General features: G+C 33.6%; 5 protein-coding genes across 12 annotated transcripts; 4 read left to right on the forward strand and 1 right to left on the reverse strand.

The window, feature by feature from the left end:
- Positions 1-1285: 1285 nt before the first annotated feature.
- LOC106652224 (tryptophan--tRNA ligase, cytoplasmic) lies at positions 1286-3713 on the forward strand. Its single transcript, XM_014371049.2, has 3 exons — positions 1286-1659; positions 1738-2675; positions 2765-3713. The coding sequence occupies exons 1-3, from the start codon at positions 1464-1466 to the stop codon at positions 2930-2932; spliced, it is 1302 nt and encodes a 433-aa protein (XP_014226535.1). The 5' UTR covers positions 1286-1463; the 3' UTR covers positions 2933-3713.
- Positions 3714-5523: 1810 nt separating this feature from the next.
- Positions 5524-14193, forward strand: LOC106652289 (protein phosphatase 1B-like). 6 transcript variants are annotated; one of them, XM_014371153.2, is made up of 6 exons: positions 5524-5932; positions 8864-9333; positions 9405-9848; positions 9981-10098; positions 12425-12536; positions 12762-14193. In XM_014371153.2, exons 2-6 carry the CDS (start codon positions 8968-8970, stop codon positions 12850-12852), a joined length of 1131 nt encoding a protein of 376 aa, XP_014226639.1. In that variant the 5' UTR covers positions 5524-5932; positions 8864-8967; the 3' UTR covers positions 12853-14193. The 6 variants fall into 6 exon arrangements, with proteins under 6 accessions (XP_014226639.1, XP_014226640.1, XP_014226641.1 ...); XM_014371154.2 differs by having other exon boundaries at positions 5524-5928; XM_014371155.2 differs by having other exon boundaries at positions 5524-5845.
- A 2456-nt stretch (positions 14194-16649) lies between these two features.
- Positions 16650-19751, reverse strand: LOC106652288 (beclin 1-associated autophagy-related key regulator). Its single transcript, XM_014371151.2, has 9 exons — positions 18747-19751; positions 18365-18497; positions 18196-18277; positions 17887-18124; positions 17626-17813; positions 17397-17553; positions 17138-17314; positions 16941-17070; positions 16650-16853 (listed from the first exon to the last, which is right to left on the reverse strand). The coding sequence occupies exons 1-9, from the start codon at positions 18959-18961 to the stop codon at positions 16689-16691; spliced, it is 1485 nt and encodes a 494-aa protein (XP_014226637.1). The 5' UTR covers positions 18962-19751; the 3' UTR covers positions 16650-16688.
- Positions 19752-20256: 505 nt separating this feature from the next.
- LOC106652290 (phosphatidylglycerophosphatase and protein-tyrosine phosphatase 1) lies at positions 20257-24266 on the forward strand. Of its 3 annotated transcripts, XM_014371158.2 has the most exons (6): positions 20261-20514; positions 20871-20978; positions 22648-22790; positions 22871-22951; positions 23679-23894; positions 23987-24266. In XM_014371158.2, the coding sequence occupies exons 2-6, from the start codon at positions 20960-20962 to the stop codon at positions 24116-24118; spliced, it is 591 nt and encodes a 196-aa protein (XP_014226644.1). In that variant the 5' UTR covers positions 20261-20514; positions 20871-20959; the 3' UTR covers positions 24119-24266. The 3 variants fall into 3 exon arrangements, with proteins under 3 accessions (XP_014226646.1, XP_014226644.1, XP_014226645.1); XM_014371160.2 differs by lacking the exon at positions 20871-20978 and having other exon boundaries at positions 20257-20514; XM_014371159.2 differs by lacking the exons at positions 20261-20514; positions 20871-20978 and adding an exon at positions 22486-22586.
- LOC111693740 (mitochondrial GTPase 1) lies at positions 20984-22152 on the forward strand (the record flags this gene model as incomplete). Its single annotated transcript, XM_023459283.1, has 1 exon — positions 20984-22152. A coding segment is annotated over one exon (957 nt), but the record flags the coding sequence as incomplete, so codon positions are not given.

Raw genomic sequence — 24266 nt, forward strand, 5'->3', positions numbered from 1 at the left:
ATCATGTTGGTTAAACTTCTCTATTGTTTGACGATCTCACTAAAAAATTTAATAGATTTAATTATTTAATAGCGGGTCTGAGCTGTTTGGGAGCTTATTATTATGGAAAAAAATATATGAATATCTAATCGCGTTCGATGCAGACTTTCATCGCCAAAAATCTTAGAGTTCCCTTACAATGTCTACTATAATAGATATAAATTTTTGTAATTATCATTCTAAACCAAAGACCACGAAATATTCGAGAGCATCGAAAAACAATCAAAAATATGAAAATCAAAAGGTAAAAAAAGGATAATAGCAAAAAGTAATCGTCCTATCGCGGCTTAAAAGTGACTACTTTCTTCCCGCTGCCGAATGCAGAGAAAGTTATTTCCGGATCACTGTTCAAGCCTAAATCTAGAAAAAGATAGCACTATAATTAGTGGCTCAGGCTTTTTTCGGCCTAATCCAGTAATATACTAAATTTCTTAACAGTAAAGTTCCAAAGCATGTAACGTAGGCCTTTTTTCTCGTTTCGGTATGTATTATTGTATACGATTTTTCATACCCAGTGACCCGAAAATTGCGATGCCATTTATGTCTCCAAATTTTTTTGAGCAAAAAAGAGCTGGAGATTTTGTTCTCGAAATTATTTAAACTTTCAGAAAAAAATATTGCAAACATTGAACATTGGGAAAAGTCACTAATATAATGAACCTTATTAAATTTCAAGTTCCTTGATCTGACATCTTTGTTAGAATACAGGTATTAACAGATGTTAAAAAGTTGTAGGTAAGTGTTATTCCTGCCGTTGGTGGCGCTTAAATGTTACGGGAATAGAAAAGCTTTTACTGCTCTAACTTTTTTTGGCTGCCTCAAAAAAACTCAAATTTTTTGCAAAAATGATCATGATGAAATCATGTTTATGAGTACTGGTTAATAATTTTAATAGTAGCGAATAAAACGAAAAACTTACAGTTTCGGTGAAATAAAAAGGTCATAGTTCATATTTTTAATTTGAAAAAACAAATGTAATAGTAATATTTTAACTCACGTTTGTTACATGATTTATAATCATGAAAAGATTTATTATGCTCAAACCCTGAATAAGTGTTGTTTAGTAATTAAAATCAAGCTGCAACGGAGAAATGTATGCAGACCGCCGGTTCGGACATGAAGCTAGTGTAGGTGTATAGGACATTCCGCAAATTTCACCTCTCTATAATCTTATACACATTTTGCCGTGCGAGACGAATATAGGCTCACAGCAGCGTGTGAGTGAAGCGTTTATATATATGATATGTGGTCTGAACGAGCTGAAGCAAAGTGAATTTAGTTCACGCGCACGCAGCTTATGCGAAACAACAACGATTGCGTGAGCCAGTACTTACTCATTTACGTTTGCAATTTATATGTATTTACGCACATTACTACACTCGGCCTATTGACAGTGTTTAACGGTACTTTGACTCCGTACAAGTATGGCAGAACGAAATCAACAGCTGCAGAGTACACCGGGAGACTGCAAAGTCGCCGAAAAGATTGCCGAAATGAGTGTTGTTGATAAAGTACCCAGTGAAATGGCCAATGGAGGTGTTGAAGACAACAACGACGTTGTCACCCCGTGGAATGTGGAAAGTAATAGCGAAACTGGCATCGATTATGACAAACTGATACGTAAGTCATTCATGAATGCGAACGTTTTACTATGGACCACGCGTAAAACATCCTAACCCTTCTTTCATCTTCTTGCAGAGAGATTTGGTTGCTCGAAAATCGATGATGAATTATTAAACAGATTTGAAAAAATTACAGGGCATAAACCGCATCATTTTCTGCGGAGGGGAATTTTTTTCTCTCACAGAGACATGCATACTATTCTCAATATGTATGAACAGGGTAAACCATTTTATTTGTACACTGGAAGAGGGCCTAGTTCAGAATCCATGCATTTAGGGCATCTTATTCCATTTATGTTCTGTAAATGGTTACAAGATGTATTTGATGTTCCTCTAGTGATTCAACTCTCTGACGATGAAAAAGCCATATGGAAAAATTTAAAAATTGAAGATGCTATTAAACTGTCATATGAAAATGCAAAGGATATAATTGCCTGTGGTTTCAAAGTGGAAAAAACATTTATATTTTCAAATTTAGAACACATAGGAAACAACGCTGCTTATTATCAAAATATGATCAGGATTCAAAAATGTGTAACATTTAATCAAGTGAAGGGTATTTTTGGTTTTGGTGACAGTGATCCAATTGCTAAAATCAGTTTTCCTCCCACTCAAGCTGCACCAGCTTTAAGTAGCACATTTCCATTTATTTTCAAAAATTGGAAAGTTCCTTGTTTGATTCCTTGTGCAATAGATCAAGATCCTTATTTTAGAATGACTAGAGATGTTGCACCTAGATTAAACCACCCTAAGCCAGCTTTGATTCATTCTTCCTTCTTTCCTGCTCTGCAAGGATCCAAAACTAAAATGTCTGCAAGTGATACAAATACTGCTATTTTTCTTACTGACACTGCCAAGCAGATTAAAAACAAAATAAACAAGCATGCATTTTCTGGAGGTCGTGCAACTGTGGAAGAACATAGACAATTTGGGGGAAATTGTGGAATTGATGTATCGTATCAATGGTTACGATTTTACTTAGAAGATGATGAAAGACTTGAGGAAATTAGAAAAGTAAGTTTTTTTCATTTGATAAAGTATACTACTAAATTCTTTAACTGAAAACATTTTTTGATTTTATATTTTTTCAAATAAATTTTTAGGGTTATACTAGTGGAGAAATATTAACCGGTGAACTTAAAAAAGAATTAATTGAAATATTGCAAAAGCTGGTTGCTGATCATCAAGAAAGAAAAAACAAAATTACTAGTGAAGTTATAAAACAATACATGTTGCCTCGGGATTTGGGATTTGTTGTGAAGAGTAAATGAATTGTCATGTAACAAGGTCAACCCCCTTTGGTTTACGATAGATAATTTACTCATTTTACATTCATTTTAGGTTTGCTTATTTACATTAGTACAAATGTAGTCTGACACTTGAAAAAATTTGTTAAGAAAGCTTGTTTTTTCCAATATCTTACATGAATGAAATTTTTATAGTCACAAAAATATAAAAATGAATGTAAATTATTGTACATAGGTCTATTTAGTTGTACTTCAAGTATTGGACAAGGGTTCTGAATGTTACAAATTGATGTAACCAATAGAACTATTGTTGCTGCTGTTGTTTCAAATCAACTTTCTAAAATGTTTTGTAAGATATTGAAATAAGCTCTCTATATTTTGATTACAATCTCAAACTATCAATAATGTACATAATAATCAAGTTATGTATAATGTACTATGGGAATGAAAATGACCAGTATTGTTTGCTGCACCAAACTACGTATGTTATTAAAAACTTATATTCTATGGTGAATTCTTAGATGAATGATTAAACAAAAATTGGACATTGAATGTCCATTTTAAAATAAAGTAAAGACTTCTCCTATTAAAAAGCAGAAATTTTGTGCAAACTAAAATGTGCTAAACATTCTCTAAAGAGAATGTTAATTTGCTCCACTATTAAAAAGTTAAATGTTTTACTATGTTGAATATAAAAAGTTGAAAATGAAGTATATTAAACACAAGTTTTTGACTTGTTTAAAATATTTTTCAAAGTGAAAAAAAGTATGTAAAATAGCCAATTGTGTAAAAAAAGATTGATTAAATGCACCAAAATTTTTTCACGAAAAATACAATTTAAAAAAAAAAAAATTGTCAGTTCTATTTTATAAATTGTAGTTTTTTGAAAAACTACAAATCCTCACAACGCTATCCGATAAGAAAGACTTTGAAGTTTTCTGATGATCAAGCTTGAAATGAAACCTTTTCAGAACTGCTTCCGCTACCGCTTGTGTACAGTGACACGTATATACCTTGAATTGCGTGTTAGAAGGGTTCGCAAAAAGCAGATCGTTTCATCAGCATTCGGCATGTAACAATAATAATAGATCGAGCCAACGCGAGGGTCTTCCTGAAGAGAGCAAATATTTTTACATTCGAACGATGACGTATGTCACAATTTGCTCGTCTTTTACACGGAAGTTGTGTCGGAAATTCGAAAAACGTGTCTATACTGATGGGAGTTAAAATATCGATACGATCAACATTCTTTGCATGTTTGCTTTATCAAAAATCGAAGTTAATCTTTATACGTAGAGCTGTAAAAATGTTTAATGTTTAACGTATGAATGGATTGCTACCTAAAATTTGCATCATTTATCGATGACGATTGTATATAATAGGTAACTTACAGACAGATAGGGGAAATTACAAGTCAAATTCATGACGACTGTAGATGACTAAGGTGTTGGTATTTTTCTTACGTTGAGCTTGTACGTACACGCATAAAGCCGCGCTATTGCGTCAGAAAATAGAAATGTAGTTGATTGCAAGGCAGGTTTCGGTATTCAACCCTTGGATAAGTTTTGTCCTGTTGAGTTGTATGAATACCGTATAATAATAGTACGTCGATTTAATTGCCTCGATCGTTAAGATGCCTGATCGAGTAAAAATAATATTGAATTATTCTTACGGGATTCACGTAACTGAGAAATAGTTTTATTTTAATCTCGTGAATCATGGCTAAAAATGAAAATGAGCTCGTAGATAGCCAGCAGGCTTGAAACTCATTACTATCGATGTTTGTTTTGTTATTTCGTTTAACAAGTAAAAAAGATAAGGCATTTTGATATCAAAAATAAAACACGATCGATAAAGCGCATAATTTTCACTTCAAACCGGCATAAACACGGCAATCGTTGATCGAGATTGAAAACAATGAGCTAAGTACTCATGTCGTGCGAGTTGCACGAAAACAGAAAACGTGAAGAAGGCTTTTTTCGACTCGAAGGTCGCACGACGTAGCTGCGGCCGGTAGCAACGGCGGCGCATCGTTGTTTAAGCCGCTTGGGGTGTATCATCTACGCGATAAATCGTATTAATCGATTTTTGAATTTATACGCTAGATTGCCTAATTTAATCACTTGTGACGGTCGTTCGCGCAGCAAGTATTGAAACGGCGGCGGTGTCGTTTTATTTCAAAGAGCCAAGGCCGTTTGGAAAGTTGAAAATTTACAACTTTTTGATTGTGTAAACAATTAAAGTCTAGTCAAAGAAACGTATCCTATGCACGACCAAAAAATCGTACTGTCGTTTGTTCATGTAAATGAAGATGAATTCGAGATTAGATCGTAATCATAATAAAAATCTGAACTGCAGTCCGCTCACAAAAATTAGTCATAATAATAGACCCTGGTTCCGGATAAAATTCGGAAGACGATCACACGCATATAAGTTATAACTTATATTCCGCGCTGACGATGTGGCACTCGTACAGGTACATAAAGTCGACTCAACAGTGTATAGGTAAGGTGGCAGACTCCCGCATGCGAATCGCGCGCCGTTGCGACTATACAGCAATTATTTTGCCGACTTCTGCCCACTCCGGAATACTCGGGGGCCAAAACTCTCCGCGGAGCGCAAGCGCCAGTCCGCAATTCCCGCGGATCCTTGTTACGCATAACCCACAAATGTGTACAAGCCTGCCGTAGCTGCTATTCGCATTGAGTCGCGATCGCAGCGTGCGTAAGTTTGCGTCTGTTTCTCTCGTCGACGAGTTCGGTTGAGTTGCAGTCGTTATTATTTTTTTGTTTCGTTCTCTTCTTCATTGGAGAAAGCGTGTGTGCAGATCATAGCCAGATCGAGCAAGAGGACACGAAGAGAGACAACGACGACGACGGGCTCGTCCCGACTCCCGACTCCGGAGCGGTTCGCAGGAAGCCAAAGTTTCGCCTGTCGGTTAGCAGTTGTGTATTTTCTTCGCTCGTGTGTTGTCCGACATCGTTCACGATACACTTCGATAGCATAAACTCTTGCGCTACGTAGGTACATACATATAGGTTCATTAAAGTATTCTTGCTTGTATACGCGTTGATTATATCTTACGACTCATAAACAACGGTGGTGTTTTTCATAAACAGAGAGGTGTGACCAGAAGTGTGCGCGTATACTCGCGAGAGAATATCAAACGGAGAGCAAAAAGAAGAGACACGGATAGAGAGATATATAGATAGGGAAAGTGGCCCGAGTTCATCGTCGCATCCGTGAGGTAAATACTACCTGACTCGTGAAATGTATTCCTCTCTCGTTGGCTCTCTGGGTTTTGTTACGTATTTGCTTCTTGGCAAAGCGACAATGTAGATATTGTATAGAGCTATAGAGGCCCCGGATAATATATATATATATATATATATATATACGTGCGTACATACACAAGAGCATGCGGAGCCGAGGCTCTCCAAGCTCAACGAAAAAGAAAGTGCACACGATCGCGAGAGCAGAAATTGGCAAGCGACTACGAAATTGTTCCCTCTATATATTGGCTGCTGCTGCTGCCGTCGCTGCTTGTATGCATGATCGCGCGCGTGTATATGCAGATAGCTGTTAGTTGTTACTGTCAAGGCCGCGCCGCATATTCATCGTGCCATTGAAAAACCACATCTTCCGTGTTTGGGTGTGTGTGTGTTTATATTAATTGTATAATGAGCCACAGGCGGGAGGAACTCCGAGCTCCTCTCTATGGCCTGCCACTGCGTGTCAATAAATGCAATCTCACGAGGAGTTTAAAGTTTAAAAAAAGAGGATAAAGAAAATTCGTTTATGTTTATTCGTCTTTTCTATTGGCGATCTCGCTGCAAATCCCAAATAATTAAACGCATTCAATGCAGTCGCTTGTATTTTTCTGTTTCGAGATCGTCGAGTCGACCGTCTTTTCCTCGTCTCTCAATAATCTCGTTTCTGTCGCGCGCAGGCGCTCCAACGCTACCGGGACATCGCTTGCCTGCTTGCTTACTGCTCGGCTCGCAGCCTGGTGAATGCGAATCTATAGTAGCAGTATCTCGCGCGTGCCACGAAATGCCACTAAAGAGCTCCTTTCTCGCCAAAGAAAAAGAGCGAGAGAGCAGCGACGTCTGGGCTTTTCATTGACAGAGACTTTCGACTGCAGCGAGAGTCGCGCAATTTTCTCGCTCCTTTTCTTTCCCGCTTCGATAAGTGCCCCGCGTTCCAACTCTGATTGTCTGTCAGAGAACGCCACTGTGTACGTGACGCGATAGCGCGAGTGAACTTTTGACTTCTATGCGTGAACTTTCCAGTGGAAATTATGGAAAGGTTCGCCCGCGTCAACGAGTGCAATCATTAGTTGCAGATGATTACTCGAGACCCTTTCCAAATCTGAGTACGTATACTCGTAAATTTATCGAAAAATACATTATGACGATCGCCGATAGTTTCTTTATTGTGATCAATTATACTCGAAGCGGAATAATAGTGAAGAGTTTTGTGTACTTGAGAAAAAAAAACGAACAAACAAGCGATAATCCCCCGAGTGAGGATAGAGAATGGCGTTGTTCAATATTGAGATAGCTGACTTTTGCATTGCTAGGACAGTGACTAATATCTACACCCTCCATACGTGTCCCCTTTGTAAATCGTTATCCCTCTCTCATATACGTCATAGATAGATAGGGCGAGAGCGAGAAAGAGAGAGAGAGGAAGAAAGAAAAAAATAGTCCCTCTTGAGTGCTTCCCTATTAGATTATCAGCAAACGCTTTACGTAGAGTTACACCTCGTATAGCCTTTTACTAACGTATACGAATGTTGGTGCGATGCATGTATAGCATACTGCAACACCATAATCGCCTTCGGCTGCTAGCGAGTTTTCGCGCGCGCCGAGACACAATAATCAACAACCGCGAGTTTATCTCTCTTTCCATGTGTCTGTCTCGCGCAAACGTCGCGATCAACACAGACGAGTCTATAATGCGCTTGACCATGTGCGTTATGTTGGACAGGAAAAAAGAGCGCGAATCCCATCGACGTGTGTGTACAAACACAGAAGCTATGAGTCTCGGCTCTTTTGCGCTTGCATCGCTGCTTATATACGTTATGCACGTATACACATATGCGTACAGGCATAAGGTCGCACATATCGCGTGCGTTCATTCAAGCGCGCTATCGTCCCGTCTTTGTTACTCCGCGCGCGCGTTGCTCTAGCGAGCAATAGCACGGCACGCGCACCAGCTCTTTTTTTCGCACTCCGTTTTCCATCACATGATCGATACGCACGCATCCCAAAAAACTTGCACGTTGACTGCTTCTGCTGTTGCTGCTCCTGGTCAACGCGTATTACCTCATAGGTATATATAAACGTGTACTCGCTTTATATTCTTTACCGTTGTTGAAATTAGCGTCGTTTCCTCATAATCTTGATAAAAAGTGTCGAATATGTCTCGCCTATATTTTATAAGTGAGTTTCGATGCAAAAGAGTTGATCGATGTCTTCTGAGTTGTGCAACTTTTCGCATCTTAAAAGCGTGAAAAATTGCTCTCACGGAAGGTCGTCGTGCAGATAAATTTGCGTATATGAGCTGTTTGTTGCCTACACACTCGTATATTGCTCTAGCAATGCAGGGTTATTGATTTTTCCTTCGCTTTATCGAATTTGGAAGATAACGCGCGAGTTCGGTGCTTTACCGAAAACTCGAGTGCGCGCGTAATGGGGTAAAAATAGATTTTTCGCTTGAGAGCTTGATGAATTGCTTCAACTTTTTCAAGGTGTTAGAAGAGCAGGAAATTAAAGTGTTAGCCAGAAAGTCGTATAGAACACACTTAGTATGAACTCTTTTACGAATTTAATTATTTTCTTATACATAAAATAATGTTCAGCTTCGTGATATTCAACCTCTTCAACATTTGAGCTTTAAATTTTTATGTCAACTTCATTAGATAAAATTTATCTCATTGTTATTTTTCAGGAAAAATATGCAAGTTGTTGCTGCATTTGATCGATGGAAGAGATTGTTCAAATAATACACAGTGAAAATAAAATTGTCTACTGCAGCTAATACATTGTGCAGTTATGGGGGCATTCTTAGATACACCTAAGACTGAAAAGTATAACGAGTCTGGAGAAGGCAATGGACTCAAGTATGGAGTTGCTAGCATGCAAGGATGGAGAACCGAGATGGAAGATGCTCACAGAGCACTCACTGGATTAGATGGCAGTTTAAGTGACTGGAGCTACTTTGCTGTTTTTGATGGGCATGCAGGGGCTTCGGTATCTGCACATGGTGCAGAAAATTTATTAGAATGTATCATGCAAACAGAAGAATTCAAAGCTGAAGATGTGATAAAGGGAATACATTCTGGATTTTTAAATCTTGATAAAAAAATGCGAGGTCTTCCACAAATGACTAATGGAAAAGACAAGTCAGGATCTACAGCTGTAAGTATTTTATGTATTTTTAAAAAAAAATTGAAAACATCATTTTAACAGTAATATATATTTTACTACAGGTATGCGCATTTATTTCGCCAAAAAACATCTTCATTGCTAATTGTGGTGATTCTCGAGCAGTTCTATGCAGAGGGGGTAGTCCAGTTTTTGCTACGCGTGATCATAAGCCAGTTCTGCCAGCTGAGAAAGAAAGAATTCAAAAAGCTGGTGGCAGTGTCTTGATTCAACGAGTAAATGGCTTACTGGCTGTTTCTCGAGCGCTCGGCGATTTCGAATACAAAAATGTCGAAGGCATGGGACCTTGCGAGCAGCTTGTTTCACCCGAACCTGAAATTTTTGCACGAGACCGTTCCGAAGATGATGAATTCTTAGTTCTTGCTTGTGATGGTATTTGGGATGTTATGACCAATGAAAACTTGTGCGAATTCATACATTCCAGACTACTCCTCACTGATGATCTACAGGAAGTTACCAATCAAGTCATTGACACTTGTCTGTACAAGGTATTTCAAATATTTGTACTAATTTTTGTATTTTGGACCTGTGATAGTTCTAAACTTTCTTTATAAATATTTACTCATATATATTTGAAAAATAAATTTGTTTACAACATAAAAATGTACAAAATGTTACAGGGTAGCAGAGATAATATGAGTATAGTGTTGATCACATTTCCTGGAGCTCCAAAACCTAATCCAGAGGCAAAAAAGAGAGAAGCAGAACTTGATATGTTCATTGAAAGGACAATTAAAGGTTCATTGTCATATCCATATTTATTTTCAATTCTTTCTCTATGCTGCTGCATTAATAGACGATCACGCTCGCGTAAACGTGAACGTACTTGATGCACAAATATTTACGTGGATAGTTAAAAAATGGTGCTATCGTGTGTAAGAAATAAAACTAAGTTTATGGACACTTGGCTGTGCGTACTAGTAGACCAAAGATCTTGCCAAACTAAAAAATTTCTATCCTTAAACAATAATGCTATACACTTAAACAAGAGTATATTGATATATTTATATTGAAAGCAGAGAATATATTTGTTATTTGACGTTCTTGACAGAAGTGACAGAGCTCTAAGTTTGGAACTTGAGATTTTGCATATTTTGATGAAAATACGCGAGATAATGTATTATTTTTTCAAAAAATAGTGCAAATTAACACCAGACAGTAACGCTATAATTACTGTTAATGTTGTTTTTGTAGTAAAAAAGTTAATGTGTTATATATTTAAAAAAACTGCCTTCGGTTAGTGAATTTTATTAAGAGGTTGTCGGAGATATTAGCATGTTTCGTAATTACTGAAGTTTTTAGATAAAGTAGTTGTGAGTAGTGTTTATTTCTAAACAATTTGATAATTCACCATTTAGATGGAAATCAAAAATGAATTTCAGTTAAAAAATTAATGTACCTGCATACATAAGTATTTTAAGCATATTCTAATCGGACTTGAATTAATCATTTATGTAATTTTGGTATATTTAGCTCCGATCTCCTCTTAATTTTTCCTTAACACAAGTATGTATAGTAAATACAGTCAATTAATAGAATACTCCAATTTCCCCTCTTAATATGGTGAAGGTTTTAACTCACATATGTTATTACACTAATTTTTCATTCTTCAATCAATGTTAAAAAGATATAATTGTTTTTTGAGTATAAATCTTAACACCAAGCAATATAGTGATTCAAGCTGTTTAATTGACACATAAATAGACAAACTTTCAAGTTTTTCTCCTTGCAATAAATATGATAATGAAATAATTTACTGAAAACTGATAGATACTTTTAGTCTTACAGTGAAAATTAAATGCCATAAAATGTTTTATAATCATCATTGTTATATTCTTGAATGGTATCAATTAATATTGACATTCTATTCTTGATTGAATAGTTGATAATTGTTATTGGACTGGCTTCATTGGGAACTAAGCTGTGTATAAAACTGTATGGGTAATTTGTGAGCTAAAGCCTCTAAAACAATCATGTTTTGCAACATAAAAATTAGAAGGTGAAAATAGAATTTTCACAAAATTCTAAGGAAAAGTTGACAAATACAAATGTAGCAGTATGATGTATAGATGCCATAATATTTTTAAAATCCTTTAAAAAAAATGTGTACAACAAACATATCATTGCTTACCAACACTTACTAAGTGCTCGCTATTTGTGCCATTTAAAGTATAGGTGAAAAGCAATAAAAATTATTATGAACTGTTTAAGTTCTTTGAAATAATTTTTACCACATCTAAAATTATTTAAAAATTTTTTAAAATTTCTGCCGTTACTGAAAAATTATAAAAATTATAATTCCACCTTTGGATTTGTTCGATTTAATTTAACTCAGATTGGCAGATTTTTTTCACTAAAAATTTCGGTATTTCGAATTATTCATTCATGACCTTATTAATTACAGGTAGGTAAACTTAAATAATTTGTTTTGTTTTAGATTTTGCAAACGTTTTAATCTTGTTAGCATGCATTTCTTATGGCCAAGCAATTATCACATGATAATGAAAAAAAAATCGAGTATAATTCACGTTTCTAAAGATTTGAAGAACAGTTGTTAAAACAATTCCATTGGTGGAAACTATAAATAAAAAAAAACTAACTAGTATTTAAACACGTTATGTACCTACTTAGGACCGGAATTTTGTGCCTAAAATGATATTAACCATAAGAAATGTATTGTGAAGACATATATTTCCAGTCTTAAGTAGCTGCATGTTCTTTTAAAATTTATATTTAATTCTGCTATTTGGTGTGATTCTATATGATTGGCATTTAATACATTTATTCATTCATCATCATATGCAATTTCTTCAGACATTAATTGTCATCCAACATCAAATTAATTTATTCAGTGTTAATTATTTAATGCACATACATTTTATATACTATGAAAAATGTGATGGTTCATACAAAAATGCTTTGCATATTCCGTATGCCTGTTATGTATTCAAATTTTTATAATAAATTATATACATATATATTTTCTGCGATTTCAAAGCACTATTTGATATTGTCATTATGAATGAATTTTGGTGACTTATAATTATGTTTTTTTTCTCTACAGATATGATAGAATCTAATCAACAAAATAAAGATTTCCAATATGTGTCAGTACTTCATGCTCTCATGGATATGTGCATCCCAAATTTGCCCCCAGGAGGTGGTCTTGCTGCTAAGTAAGTTGAAGTTTTATTAAAGCATGATTCATTTTTTATGAAAATTTGTATAATTATTTATTTTATTATTAATATTCACAAAAATAATCATTCAACTAAGTTTCCTATTGTTTAGTTATCACTTTCGAGTGTAAAATAGTTTTTTGTATTGGATGAAATTCAATAATCGTTTAACTTACAATAATTTGTATATTTTTAAATCAAATTATCATTTTTTTTTTCTAGGCAAAAATTAATTGAAACCGTGTTCCGTAAAGAGTGCCCTGGTATGGAAGACTCTATCAATCTTGCATACAATGATGTCCAAAATAATTAATGGCAAGTTTAAATTAAACTGCTTAAAGTGTACAAAAACCTCGAGGATTTGACTGTAAAACAAAATTTTTAGATCATTCATCGTCGTCGTGGCTGAATATTTATTTTAAAAAAATTTCCGTTGAGAGTGAAACAGTTCAAGTTGACGAGTTCTTTTTATTAACTTTTAATCACAAAATAATTGAAAAATTTAATTTATTAACTCTTAGACACCAAACTAGACAAAGATACCAGGAGCTTTTACTATACAGCAGACTTGAACATTTTGTACAATACCATTTTTCGATTTAAAAATAATGCAAATGTGATTGCTTGAATCTGATAATTTTGGTCAATCAGCTCAAAAGCGATTGATGAGTATTTTAAAAGTTTTTATTTGCATTATTAATTAGTTTTAAAAAAAGAAAAATGCTTGAAACCTACAAAAGTAGAGCATGCATTTTGAAAAAAATTGTGAAATCACTTTTTTTTATTATTGTTTAAACTAAACATGTATACTTTTGGAAACTATTTATTAATTTAGGAAGTGATTTTAGTTGATGATTTGTTATATGTTTCAATCTTTTTATTAAAAAAATTTCTTATGACATACTAACAATTTCATACACTTTATCAACCTTGAATCATGCATAATATTTTCAGCGATAATTGAATAATTTATTCACTTGTTTACCTATATTCATAATAATTCTGAATCGATATAGCGAGTTGAATGAAAATAAAAACTAAAGATCTATACATCAACAATCAAGAAACCTAAATCGAGATTACATGAAAACGTATTTTACTTTAAAAATGTCAAGAAGGTATCTGATAAATGGTGTGTCGATGCTGATTCCAATGTGTTATAGCCTCTTGATTTCAATAAATTTTATTCGTTATTTAAAAATAAAATTTTACGTGCAGGACACTCAAATAATAACAGAAATGCAAAAGTACGAATGAAGTGTAATCTAGATTTTAAACGAACAATCGAAATCATACTTGAATGGATCCCTCCATAGGATTGAATGAAATTTCTGAAATGATAAAAAATATCGCGCTGTTAAATACAGACATATATTTTTATAGTTCTAGATATTGAGAGCTCAAAATAACAAGTCGCAAGTTGTAGTTTTCTGCATTATGCCACACGGTCGCAATACTATCCATAGTTTCACGTAATGCATATGTGTTGTACCATACAATTTATAAATTAAATATTGAATGTTTATGCAAATGCACATGAAGCTAAGGCACATCAATTGTGTGTAGAGCATGGAAAAAACAACGTAATAATAACAATAGATCAAACTCTGTACATAATAATATACATGGATAAATTTATCAGAAAATAACATAAGATCTACTCTTTTTAGTATTATGAAATCAACTTGGCTAAAGTAGTTTGTGGGTTGTTTGCATTTTTTGATGATATTTATCAAGTTTTCTCATTATTATGTTCCAAATTTTTTCAAATATAGTCAGATATTCCCTTGAATTTTGCGTTTTAAGCATTTATTGCTTTTTAATTAAAATTAAATTAACTTTTGTATGAAATTATAGTGTCACTGATCATTCTGTAAAATTCCATACATTCTAAAATACTTTGATATTCACATTTTATACTATATATTCTATACAAACAAAAATACAAAGAAAATAATTTTATTACATAATCCTAGTACACAACAATGAGTTGGAAAATAATTTTTTGTCAATAATCTTTCTATTCAAATGATCAAAATAACATTTATTAATGAATGAAGTTACCTTTTATTATCTAAAAATGACTAACGAAAAGCATTTTATCCTATGAAATCAAATTTGAACATGGAAATGAAAACAAGATATTAATTTCGTAAAATAGTCTCGAATGAAAATACATACAAAAGTTATTAACTATAAGTTAATAAATAAAACGTTGACTTTACAGATAATGAGCTCAAATAGCGTGACTCATTAGTGAAGAATTGTAAAAGTAAAAGTAAAAAATTTAACTTGAGCAGAGTTTTTTATGGGTTTTATTACTATTGCGTCTGATGTATTTGATCTACAAAAATTTAAACTTGAACCATGGATTTTTCCTCTAAGAAGTACAAGAGAATATCTAATTTCAACAAACTTATTCACGTACTTACAAATACGAATGTTGAAAAATTGTTTGTTAAAAAAATGATTTACGATAAAAAAAAAATTGTTGTAACATTTGTAAAGCCAATGTGTTTCAAGTATCAAGAAAGAGTGTGAACAATAAATTTACATTTGTAGTTCGAAAAAAAAACTTGAATGTTTATTTTACAATAACTACGTCACAAACATCCTCTATCCTTTAATTATGGAATTGATAAAAAAAATTATAGCTCATTATTTTAGAACTGTGAAATTAGTTTTTATTCAAACATAATACACAATAATCTAATGAGTAATCTAATTTTACATATATATCACATTGAATGTTTGCTGAAATAAAACTTCAACGATTTTTTTCTATCGCCCGTTCTGAATTTTTTTCAATTCTAGAGTGACTAGAAAATTGTTGCCACCCTATTAAACTCATATTACATATTTACAATTGCCATTTACTTTCGAAAATTATTATCAAGCTTTTGATATTTATCAATCAAGATTTCCATTAAGATTTACATAATTAAATAAAATTTATTTTTCTTTAGAATGAGAAACAACTTTTATAACAAGAAAAAAAAGGTTTACGAAAAATTCGCATTAACTTAATTTTTATCATTGTTATGCTTGATAACGTTTACTATTGTAGTGCCTATTACTTAATATCTTATATTAATATTGTACTTTATGATATAAATACTACACGATTTAATAATCAAAGGTATTCAGGCAGCAGTTTATCAAGCTATTCAACTTTTTTGTAGCAAATATAAACGTAACTATTAATCTTTTATAAAAATAGTTTTTTTCATATTTTTATCTAAATTAAATGAATATAATTGAACTAACATGAAAACACTGCAGTGTAAGTTCCAAGTGTAGGGTTACATGTCTCACAGATAATTTTCAAATTCAACAAAAATTGAATGAAATTTTAATTTAAAATAACACTAACTTATGAGCACAGTTTAGTCATAAATTGAAAAAATGATTTTCCCATTCATTCGAAAATATTAAACTGTACAAAAATAACATCAATAATCCATTTTTTTTCACGCATACCACATGTACACACATTTATTATTTTACCTATCTAGATTTTATTGTGTAACATTATTCAATTTGAGCCGATATAAACTGCATAGAATATTCGTACGTTGGTATTCTATACTACTATAAATAGCACTTATTTCACACATGTTTCATTCATCACATTCTCAGGCTAAACCTTAAAATTATTCAAAATATAAAAATGACATTACAAATTACTCTTCATAATCATTCAATTAATTTTATATTTATTAACTAATGAGACCAATTGATTTGTATTTATAACCAATATTTTTACATTAATATCATTTGTCTATGTAGCTATGTAATATAAACTTTATACTGATGAAAAATTGCAAATTTTTACACATAAAATTATTAGAAACAAAATTTTATGGACTTAATTTATTACTACAGTTCTTACATAAAAAAAATATGAAGATGAACATAAAAAATGTCAAAAAATTATTCGTTAGTTAAGATGAATTTCAGTACAAAACTTGTCTAACAGGTACATAATACCTTCGTGGTTTTATTAAAAAAAAATTCATTAACAATTAACATATTTATATATCCTATATATATAATTAAATAGAAATATATAGATTATATATATATAGATTATATATATATATATTTCTGACTGCACTTAAAACGCAAAGTAAAAAAATTGAATTCATGCTATTTGTTGGTAGTCCAACCTCTCCATATAGATGCAATACTTGCAGCTGCACTTGTCACTAAACCACCTGCTACACTTTGATTAACTTGCATACTTGCAGACTGTTGGCTAGTCATGCCTCCTGGAATAGGAACTACCATTTCAGGACAAGCAACATTTGGAACCTGGAAAATTTTCAATTGTTTGTTATCAGGTCATAATTTTTTAGCTTGTAAATGAATAGTGATTAAAAAAAGATTTGATTTTCTTACAGCTTCCCATTCCCAGTTGAAAGCATCTTCTTCTTCATCAGATGCAGAGTCATCACTGTTTTCTAAATCTTGAGCTAGTTGACTATTGAATTGTGCCATTAAATTTGGGTCAACTTCAATAGGTCCAATTCTGAAAAAAATTTTAACAATAATGAAATTTTAAAAAATAAATAAAAACCTTTTTTGTCATTTATTACCTTCCCAGGTCACTTATGTCGGTATTCAGTAGATGAATCAAGTTTTGTAAAGTATGCATTGGATGTAAAACAGATGTTTCAGTATTTTGTGAAAAGCAAAGGTGTAATATATTGCTATTTAATCTAGCTACTTTGCGAGCAAATTTTTGATCAGACATTTCACTGCCATAAAATTCTCTGCAAATTGAATTATTATTATTATTTTATATTTTTTAATTTAGTTCTCAAAAAGACTCGAAATACACTTTTAGATTCTCACCCATAAGCAAGTTTATATGGAAGTCTGACATTTAAGTAGTGAGCTAGAACATTAACAAGTTGTGCAGCATATGCTAGTGCTGATGTGATGTTGTAAGCAGGATTGTGCATGGCATTTTCTTTATTCCCACCTGGAACACTGTCTTTGTTTTGAGCAACTGGAAAAATTGAGACATTAGTTAATATAAGGTTCACATAATTCTATAAAATTATAAAATATATTATCATACCCCACAGACTGTAAGCACTGTAATCTCCAGATCCAGGCAAAGTAGGAGCCACAATACGATGATGTAGTTCCAAGCTATTTTCTGTGTCATTGATCCATTTACCCCTAACATATGAAGTTCCAGATGCATCAGCTAGAGCAAAAGCAATCATGTCTGTACATGATCCTTCATCTTCACTTTTATTCAAGCTATCAGAGAAAAAAATTGGTAAAAATTTGCTTCAACTAATGGTAATGTTTTATGGGAAATTTAAGATTATACCATTCACTTGGGTCAACTTGACTAAGGGGAAATATGTACTCAATTAATTGCTTTGCAGCTATTCTAATGGCTTTCTTTAACTGCAACCTCTTTTTCTCCACAGATTCTTTTTGCCTCTCTTGCTTGACTTTTAATTCAGTGACGCGTTTCCGTAATTTTTCGATTTGTTCTTCGTGCTTAGGCATTTTTAAATCTAATTGCGAGTTATTTTCCTTCAAAACGCTGAGACGCTGGTTTCCTATAAAAAATAATGATTAATTGTAAGATTTATGACAGACAGCGTTCACGCAGAAACAAGACGATGATTACCTCGATTTATATTTTGTTTTGTTTCTTTTTGAATGTTTTGAAGCTGCCTTAATCTTTCTTTACAAGCACTTATATCGCAAATCTAGAAGAAAAGCACGAATTATGGTAATCATATGACACGAAAATGGTATACGTGAAAATACGTGGAAATTAAATCATTTAGGCTCACCAGTTCGTCGCGTTGTTTACGTTTTTCCATCGCTCTCGTGCATCTTTCTTCCAGCTGATTTCGGGCGGTTTTTAATCGTGCCAAGCGCTGCTGCTTATCACAGAACCTGGAGCTGTGATACAAATAATTCGATCTTCTCGAATTTGCAGATGGTAAGAACATGCATTAAAAAAAAAGTAGTAATAAAAAACACTCATAAAAAGCGGGCATTGTGCACTGACAGTAGTCGGTCGAACTATAATTACGTGCGTAATCAGTAAATGAACATCGTAAACAGTGTCTGCACTGCGCGAGCAAAGGGGAGCAAAAAAAAAACAAAGAAAGCCACACAGAGAAGCTCGGACAAGTATAGCAATTGTCAAAGTAAAGTCTTAGTACTCACTTCTCGCAAAAGAGCGATATCGTGTGCAAGAACTCGCCGTTCTGCACGCACTGCCTGCAGTAAAAGTTCTTACGGCCATTGCGACAGAGCGGGCACTTGAGCAGATTGGCCGGGCGCTCGTGGGCCTCGTCGTCGAGCTCCGCGGACAGGGTGAAGTCGGCCGGCGCGTGACACGACGAGCCCTCGGAGCAGCAGCTGCTCGTGGTGGTCGCCATCCTGACAGTCTCGAGGCCCGACGAGGCTCCGAGTGCTGCTGTCTCGTCCTCCTCCTCGCTGCGAGCGCTAGAACGCGGCTATCGCTCGCGCTGGCTCCTTCCGCACAACGACGAGCAGCTCCTACTTGCTGCAGCAGTACAACGTCGGCAACGCGCACAACTCGTCTGCTGTCACTCATCGGCTGATACCCTCTATTTACAACGAGATCAACAGCTAAATCTTCGTCCTCTTCGTCGTCGTCGTCGTCGTCGTTTGCGACTACCTTTTCTTCCTCCAGCCGCATCAAAGGCTGACGAAATGTGCCAAACGATTGTCGAGGTGCTATGATTATTTCTCCTTGAGCGCCGAGCACACGCTCCGCTACGTGGTGCGCTGGGCTCAACGATCCACTGAACAAACTATACGAAGGCTCTTCGTAGACGTGTAGTGTCTAGTCTCGAGCGCGCGCTGCTCTCGCGGTTATCCGCTCGTTATAATGTATAACGCGCACCATTCACTTCTCCACCAGCACTGACAATTAGGTCGTCAATGACGATAACGCAGCCAGTATCCGAGCCATTGCATCCACGCGTGTATCCTTTGTATCGGCCCGATACTTTGTATTCGCGATCTAATGTGTGCCAATGTATACACTGACAACGACACTCGTTGAGCTATTGTTATGTGGCCAAGAACTCGCGAGATCGAGGCTCTCTGCGTAGACTGCTTATACCTGCACCTATATATGTATATAAATATACCTACATACGCAACACAACACAGCACAGCTCTCGCGCAGTCTGAGAGAGCAGCAGCTGCTGCTGTTTTTCTGTCACTGGCCCGAGTCGTCACATACAGAGCCACGGTAGTAGAGACTATAATCTCGCGCACGCATTGACGTACTTATTCATATGCATGTGTGTGCGCGCGTGTGTAATCCTATAGCAAAAACAGCTCTTTGCGCGATACGTACACACACATACACTACTTCATACGTATATAGGTATAAAACACTCAGCAGCTGCCAAACTGATACATGCGCCGCTACTGACTCTATGTACTGCGTGCAAACGTGCGATGTGCAAACTTTGCGTGGGAGTATGAAAATTGAAAGCGAAAAACTTTCTTGCCATCTGAATTCATTGCCGAACATGACTCGCTCGCTCCCTTGATATGTTTCCATGTTAATTTTTTGAGTTTCTCATAAAAAACGTTTCATAATCTAACTAAAAAGTTGTTTAAACCGAGCAAATCGCTTAATTACTTCCAATTCAATGAATTATAACGTTATTGTACGAACAGATAATTTTTTAAATAACATTTTTAGTTTTTGTATATAGTTATAGTTTTTTAGTTAATTTCGATGTTAGATGTCAATTACGCTTTATTTGATTTTTGAGCGCATTTCCACATGTGCGTGTAGGCGAAGTGAGACAAATTCTGAGCTAGCAGATAGGCACTTGAATTGGTACAACTTGATACACTCTACTTTTTTTACGTCTGCCAAGCCGGTTGAAGAACTAAGATTATAAAACAGTCCAGAAAAAAATCTTTAGAAAAATTTAATTAAAAAGTAAGTAATAATGCAGCTTAACAATTCCTGAATACTTTTTTTTGTTTATGTTTTACAGTAAAATTAAACTCTTTTTTCTTATTTACCTCACCTTGCAACAGCGGGACGTATAATTTAATCGGAAACATTTTAAGTACCAAATGCAATTAGTTGTGGAATCGAAACAAATATTTAGCCCTATTTATCATTTCTTGTAAATTTCTCAGCTTTGTGAAATATTGACTTCTCTAATTTGTTATTTTCTAATTTAGGTTAAGTTAATGTTAGTTCCATTCTAAATTGATACTAGTTGCTTATGTACTCTGCTGCATGCGTTGCATTATTGGTGTTAATTATACCATTTGTTTAATTTGTAGAATGTCAAATTTTCACCGACGTTGAAGAAAATCTCAAAGTTTGCAAAAGTTGAAATTACGTGATCTGTCAATCTTTTCAAGAGAAAAAAATGGCTAATGTTTTTGGAGGTAAAGTAGCAAGTTTTCGAGAAGTATTTAAAGTTTCTAACAAAGATGTGCTTAGATGGTTTCCTGGCCACATGGGAAAAGGAGTGAAACAAATGGAAAAACAATTAAAAAATGTTGACTGTATAATTGAAGTGCATGACTCACGAATACCAATATCAGGTCGTTATGCAGATTTTAAAAAAACCTTATTGGGATTAAAACCACACATTTTTGTCCTTAATAAAATTGATTTAGCTGATAAAACCTACATGGCCCCAGCCTTAAATATATTACGCAAAGAAGGCATACAAAATATTCTTCAAACTAATTTAAAAGATGAATCATGCAAAGAGTCAAAAAAAATTCTACCTTTAATGCAAAATTTGATTGCTAATTCTGATCGATTCAATCGTTCTGAAGAAAAAGATTATAGTGTTATGGTTATAGGAGTTCCTAATGTAGGTAAATCCTCATTGATTAATAGATTACGAAGTACACACTTACGAAAATCTAAAGCAGCTGCAGTTGGAGGAGTAGCAGGTATCACTAGATCTGTGATGACTAAAATTAAAATATCTGAAGATCCTCTAGTATATTTATTAGACACACCAGGAATTTTACCACCAAATGTTAAAGATGCTATCACTGGCTTTAAACTTGCACTAGTAGGTTGCTCTCAAGATCATCTAGTTGGTCCTGAAGTAATTGCTGATTATTTATTGTTTTGGTTAAATAAAAACAAAAGATTTGAATACGTGGAAAAATTACAATTGAAAGAACCAACTGATGATATTATGGAAGTTCTGATACAACTAGCTGTTAAAGAAAAGAAAGTTCTGAAGAGAAAAGATGTTACTTTAGGGCGAATTGTTGCAAGACCAGATTTTAATTCTGCTGCTCTTTCTTTTATCAGAGCTTTTAGAAGTGGTGAATTAGGTCTATACTGCTTGGACAGAGATATTTTAACATCGGATGATGATTAAATTTTTGAATACGTTACTGAAAAATAATAAATCTTGAGGCCATTATGATATACTTCTTAAAAAAATTGTAGACTTTATATCTATGATAAGAATATATGATATCTATGATAAACTGTCTATGATTGATGTCTATGATAAACCATGTCTCACACAAACAGATCTCCATGTAATATATGTAAATAAATTCAAAATTTAACTAGAAAAAATTTTTCATTTATTACTAGCATTAAAGGTAAAGTAATCTCTAACTAAAACAGTTTTTTATGTCATACTAAAAAAGATTTTGACGTTGACAATATGAATAATTCTCTTCATACTCAAATGCTGCAAAATGAAGGTCGTGTCAAATATTGACATCATTAATATTAAATTCCATTGATATTAAAATTTGAAAAGTGTGCATGATTAATAGGCATATAATTGTTTGCCCCCACTTCTTTCACAGAAGAGTCCCACTTTAAACTTCCCCCTCCTTCAAATAAAGAGACTTTAACTTTAGCTTACTTTTCTGAACTTTCACTGTACTCAGTTTTACTTCTTCTTTGATTGTCAGAGCATGTAATATTTTTTGGAGAGCTATACATTTTTATTTGTGCAAAATAATTTAACACAATCATACGATTTTCTCCAGGAAATTAAATTAATTGTAAATCCAAAAACAAATTTCACGCGAATTCAATAAACCTGATGTAAAAATAATTTTGCAGGTACAATGTTTGCCAGAGTTACTTTTTATCCCACATTGCTGTACAATATTTTTATGGAAAAAGTGTCTACCCGACGATGGTACGATCGCATTGATGAAACTGTCATTTTGGGAGCTCTCCCATTTAGAACCATGACCAAACAGGTATGATTCATTTTAAATTTCTTTGCAAATACTTTTTTCTCGTGTTAATTAAAACAATTATTTAATTAATGAATAAATAGTTAGTCCAAGAAGAAAACGTCAAAGGAGTCGTCTCAATGAATGAAGATTACGAATTATGGTGGCTTTCAAACTCGGGAGAGGTAGGTCTTTAAATATTATGAATATAATTTTGAAGTTTATATACACATTTTTTCGAAAAAAATTTACGTGATCAGGTATAACATTTGATAAAAAACACGTTTTTCATTGTGAAAAAAATAACTCTTATCAATTTTTCGTACGATAAATCGGTCACGAGTTATAAACAATTCGTAAAATAAAATTACGCAAAAGCATCTGTTTTCATTGTTTATTCAATAATAATCAAATGTTCACTCTTCAAAAATGAAGTATCAGATTGAAAAATTTTGAATTGAATTGAGTTTGCTTTGAATATTTATTCAACTTCATAATATTCCGCGATGTACTGATCTGCCGTTTCTCGGCTTACCCATTTTGAATTACTTATTATTGAAGAATAGTGAGTTTTGGGAGAAAAAGATGAGAAATTTATTCAAATTAAAAGAATTTTAATTTGAATAGTTAAAAATACTTCAAATAGTAGTCTAGATGTTGCGCCATGATACCGGTTTCTGGAGTTATTTAATTTTTGAAATAGATGTACAATTCAATGAATTCGCACGGTACATTATAATTACTACATTTTCGCGAAATAACGGTTTTTTCTTGCCTTAATTATTGGCCGCTCTGTACACATGTGATAAATTCATCGTCAACTAACACGAAATGTATCTTTACAATTTTAAATTTTCGATTAACTTTTTCGATAAATAAATATAAAATTAGTTTTGAAAAATCTGTCAACAGGAATGGAAAAAACACAACGTAAAATTTTTGCAACTATCAACGACCGATATATTTGAAACACCTTGCCCAGAAAAATTAGTTAGAGGCGTAAATTTCATCAATGAATTTAGAAATATGAAAACAAATCAAGTTAATGAAAAAAATCCTACAGTTTACGTCCATTGTAAAGCAGGTAGAACTCGAAGTGCTACACTTGTTGGATGTTACTTAATGATGGTAGGTTCCTCATTGATACACAATTCGTTTTTTGTAATTTTATGCATTATTAACAATTATATTTATTTATTATCATTGTTACTTTCTTTCAGAAAAATGGTTGGACTCCTGAAGAGGCAGTTGACTTTATGCGCGAAAAACGACAACATATTCTGCTTCACAAAGCTCAGTGGCAGGCTTTGAGGATATTTTATAACAATCAAATTTCTTCGAAAAAATCGTAGTACATAAGATTATGCACAGTTATGTACAGAATTATCAGTCTACCTATGTACAGTATCCAATTAATTTGTTGCTCTGCATATATTATGTTTTTAGAACAAATATTTGTAACATATATTAAACAAAGTCTATTAACAGTTTTTAACAAAA

The sequence above is a fragment of the Trichogramma pretiosum genome, unplaced genomic scaffold (assembly GCF_000599845.2).
Source record: "Trichogramma pretiosum strain Unisexual culture from Peru unplaced genomic scaffold, Tpre_2.0 scaffold31, whole genome shotgun sequence".
Lineage (NCBI taxonomy): Eukaryota > Metazoa > Arthropoda > Insecta > Hymenoptera > Trichogrammatidae > Trichogramma > Trichogramma pretiosum.

Coding starts and splice junctions, on each gene's coding strand:
- LOC106652224 (XM_014371049.2), top strand. CDS start 1,464: ATGGCAGAACGAAATCAACAGCTGCAGAGTACACCGGGAGACTGCAAA. Junction 1,660..1,737: donor CGATTATGACAAACTGATAC/GTAAGTCATTCA, acceptor ATCTTCTTGCAG/AGAGATTTGGTTGCTCGAAA. Junction 2,676..2,764: donor GACTTGAGGAAATTAGAAAA/GTAAGTTTTTTT, acceptor ATAAATTTTTAG/GGTTATACTAGTGGAGAAAT.
- LOC106652289 (XM_014371153.2), top strand. CDS start 8,968: ATGGGGGCATTCTTAGATACACCTAAGACTGAAAAGTATAACGAGTCT. Junction 9,334..9,404: donor ACAAGTCAGGATCTACAGCT/GTAAGTATTTTA, acceptor ATTTTACTACAG/GTATGCGCATTTATTTCGCC. Junction 9,849..9,980: donor TTGACACTTGTCTGTACAAG/GTATTTCAAATA, acceptor AAAATGTTACAG/GGTAGCAGAGATAATATGAG.
- LOC106652288 (XM_014371151.2), bottom strand. CDS start 18,961: ATGGCGACCACCACGAGCAGCTGCTGCTCCGAGGGCTCGTCGTGTCAC. Junction 18,125..18,195: donor AAAACAAAATATAAATCGAG/GTAATCATCGTC, acceptor TATTTTTTATAG/GAAACCAGCGTCTCAGCGTT. Junction 17,814..17,886: donor CAAGTTGACCCAAGTGAATG/GTATAATCTTAA, acceptor TTTCTCTGATAG/CTTGAATAAAAGTGAAGATG.
- LOC106652290 (XM_014371158.2), top strand. Junction 22,952..23,678: donor GGCTTTCAAACTCGGGAGAG/GTAGGTCTTTAA, acceptor ATCTGTCAACAG/GAATGGAAAAAACACAACGT. Junction 23,895..23,986: donor TTGGATGTTACTTAATGATG/GTAGGTTCCTCA, acceptor ACTTTCTTTCAG/AAAAATGGTTGGACTCCTGA.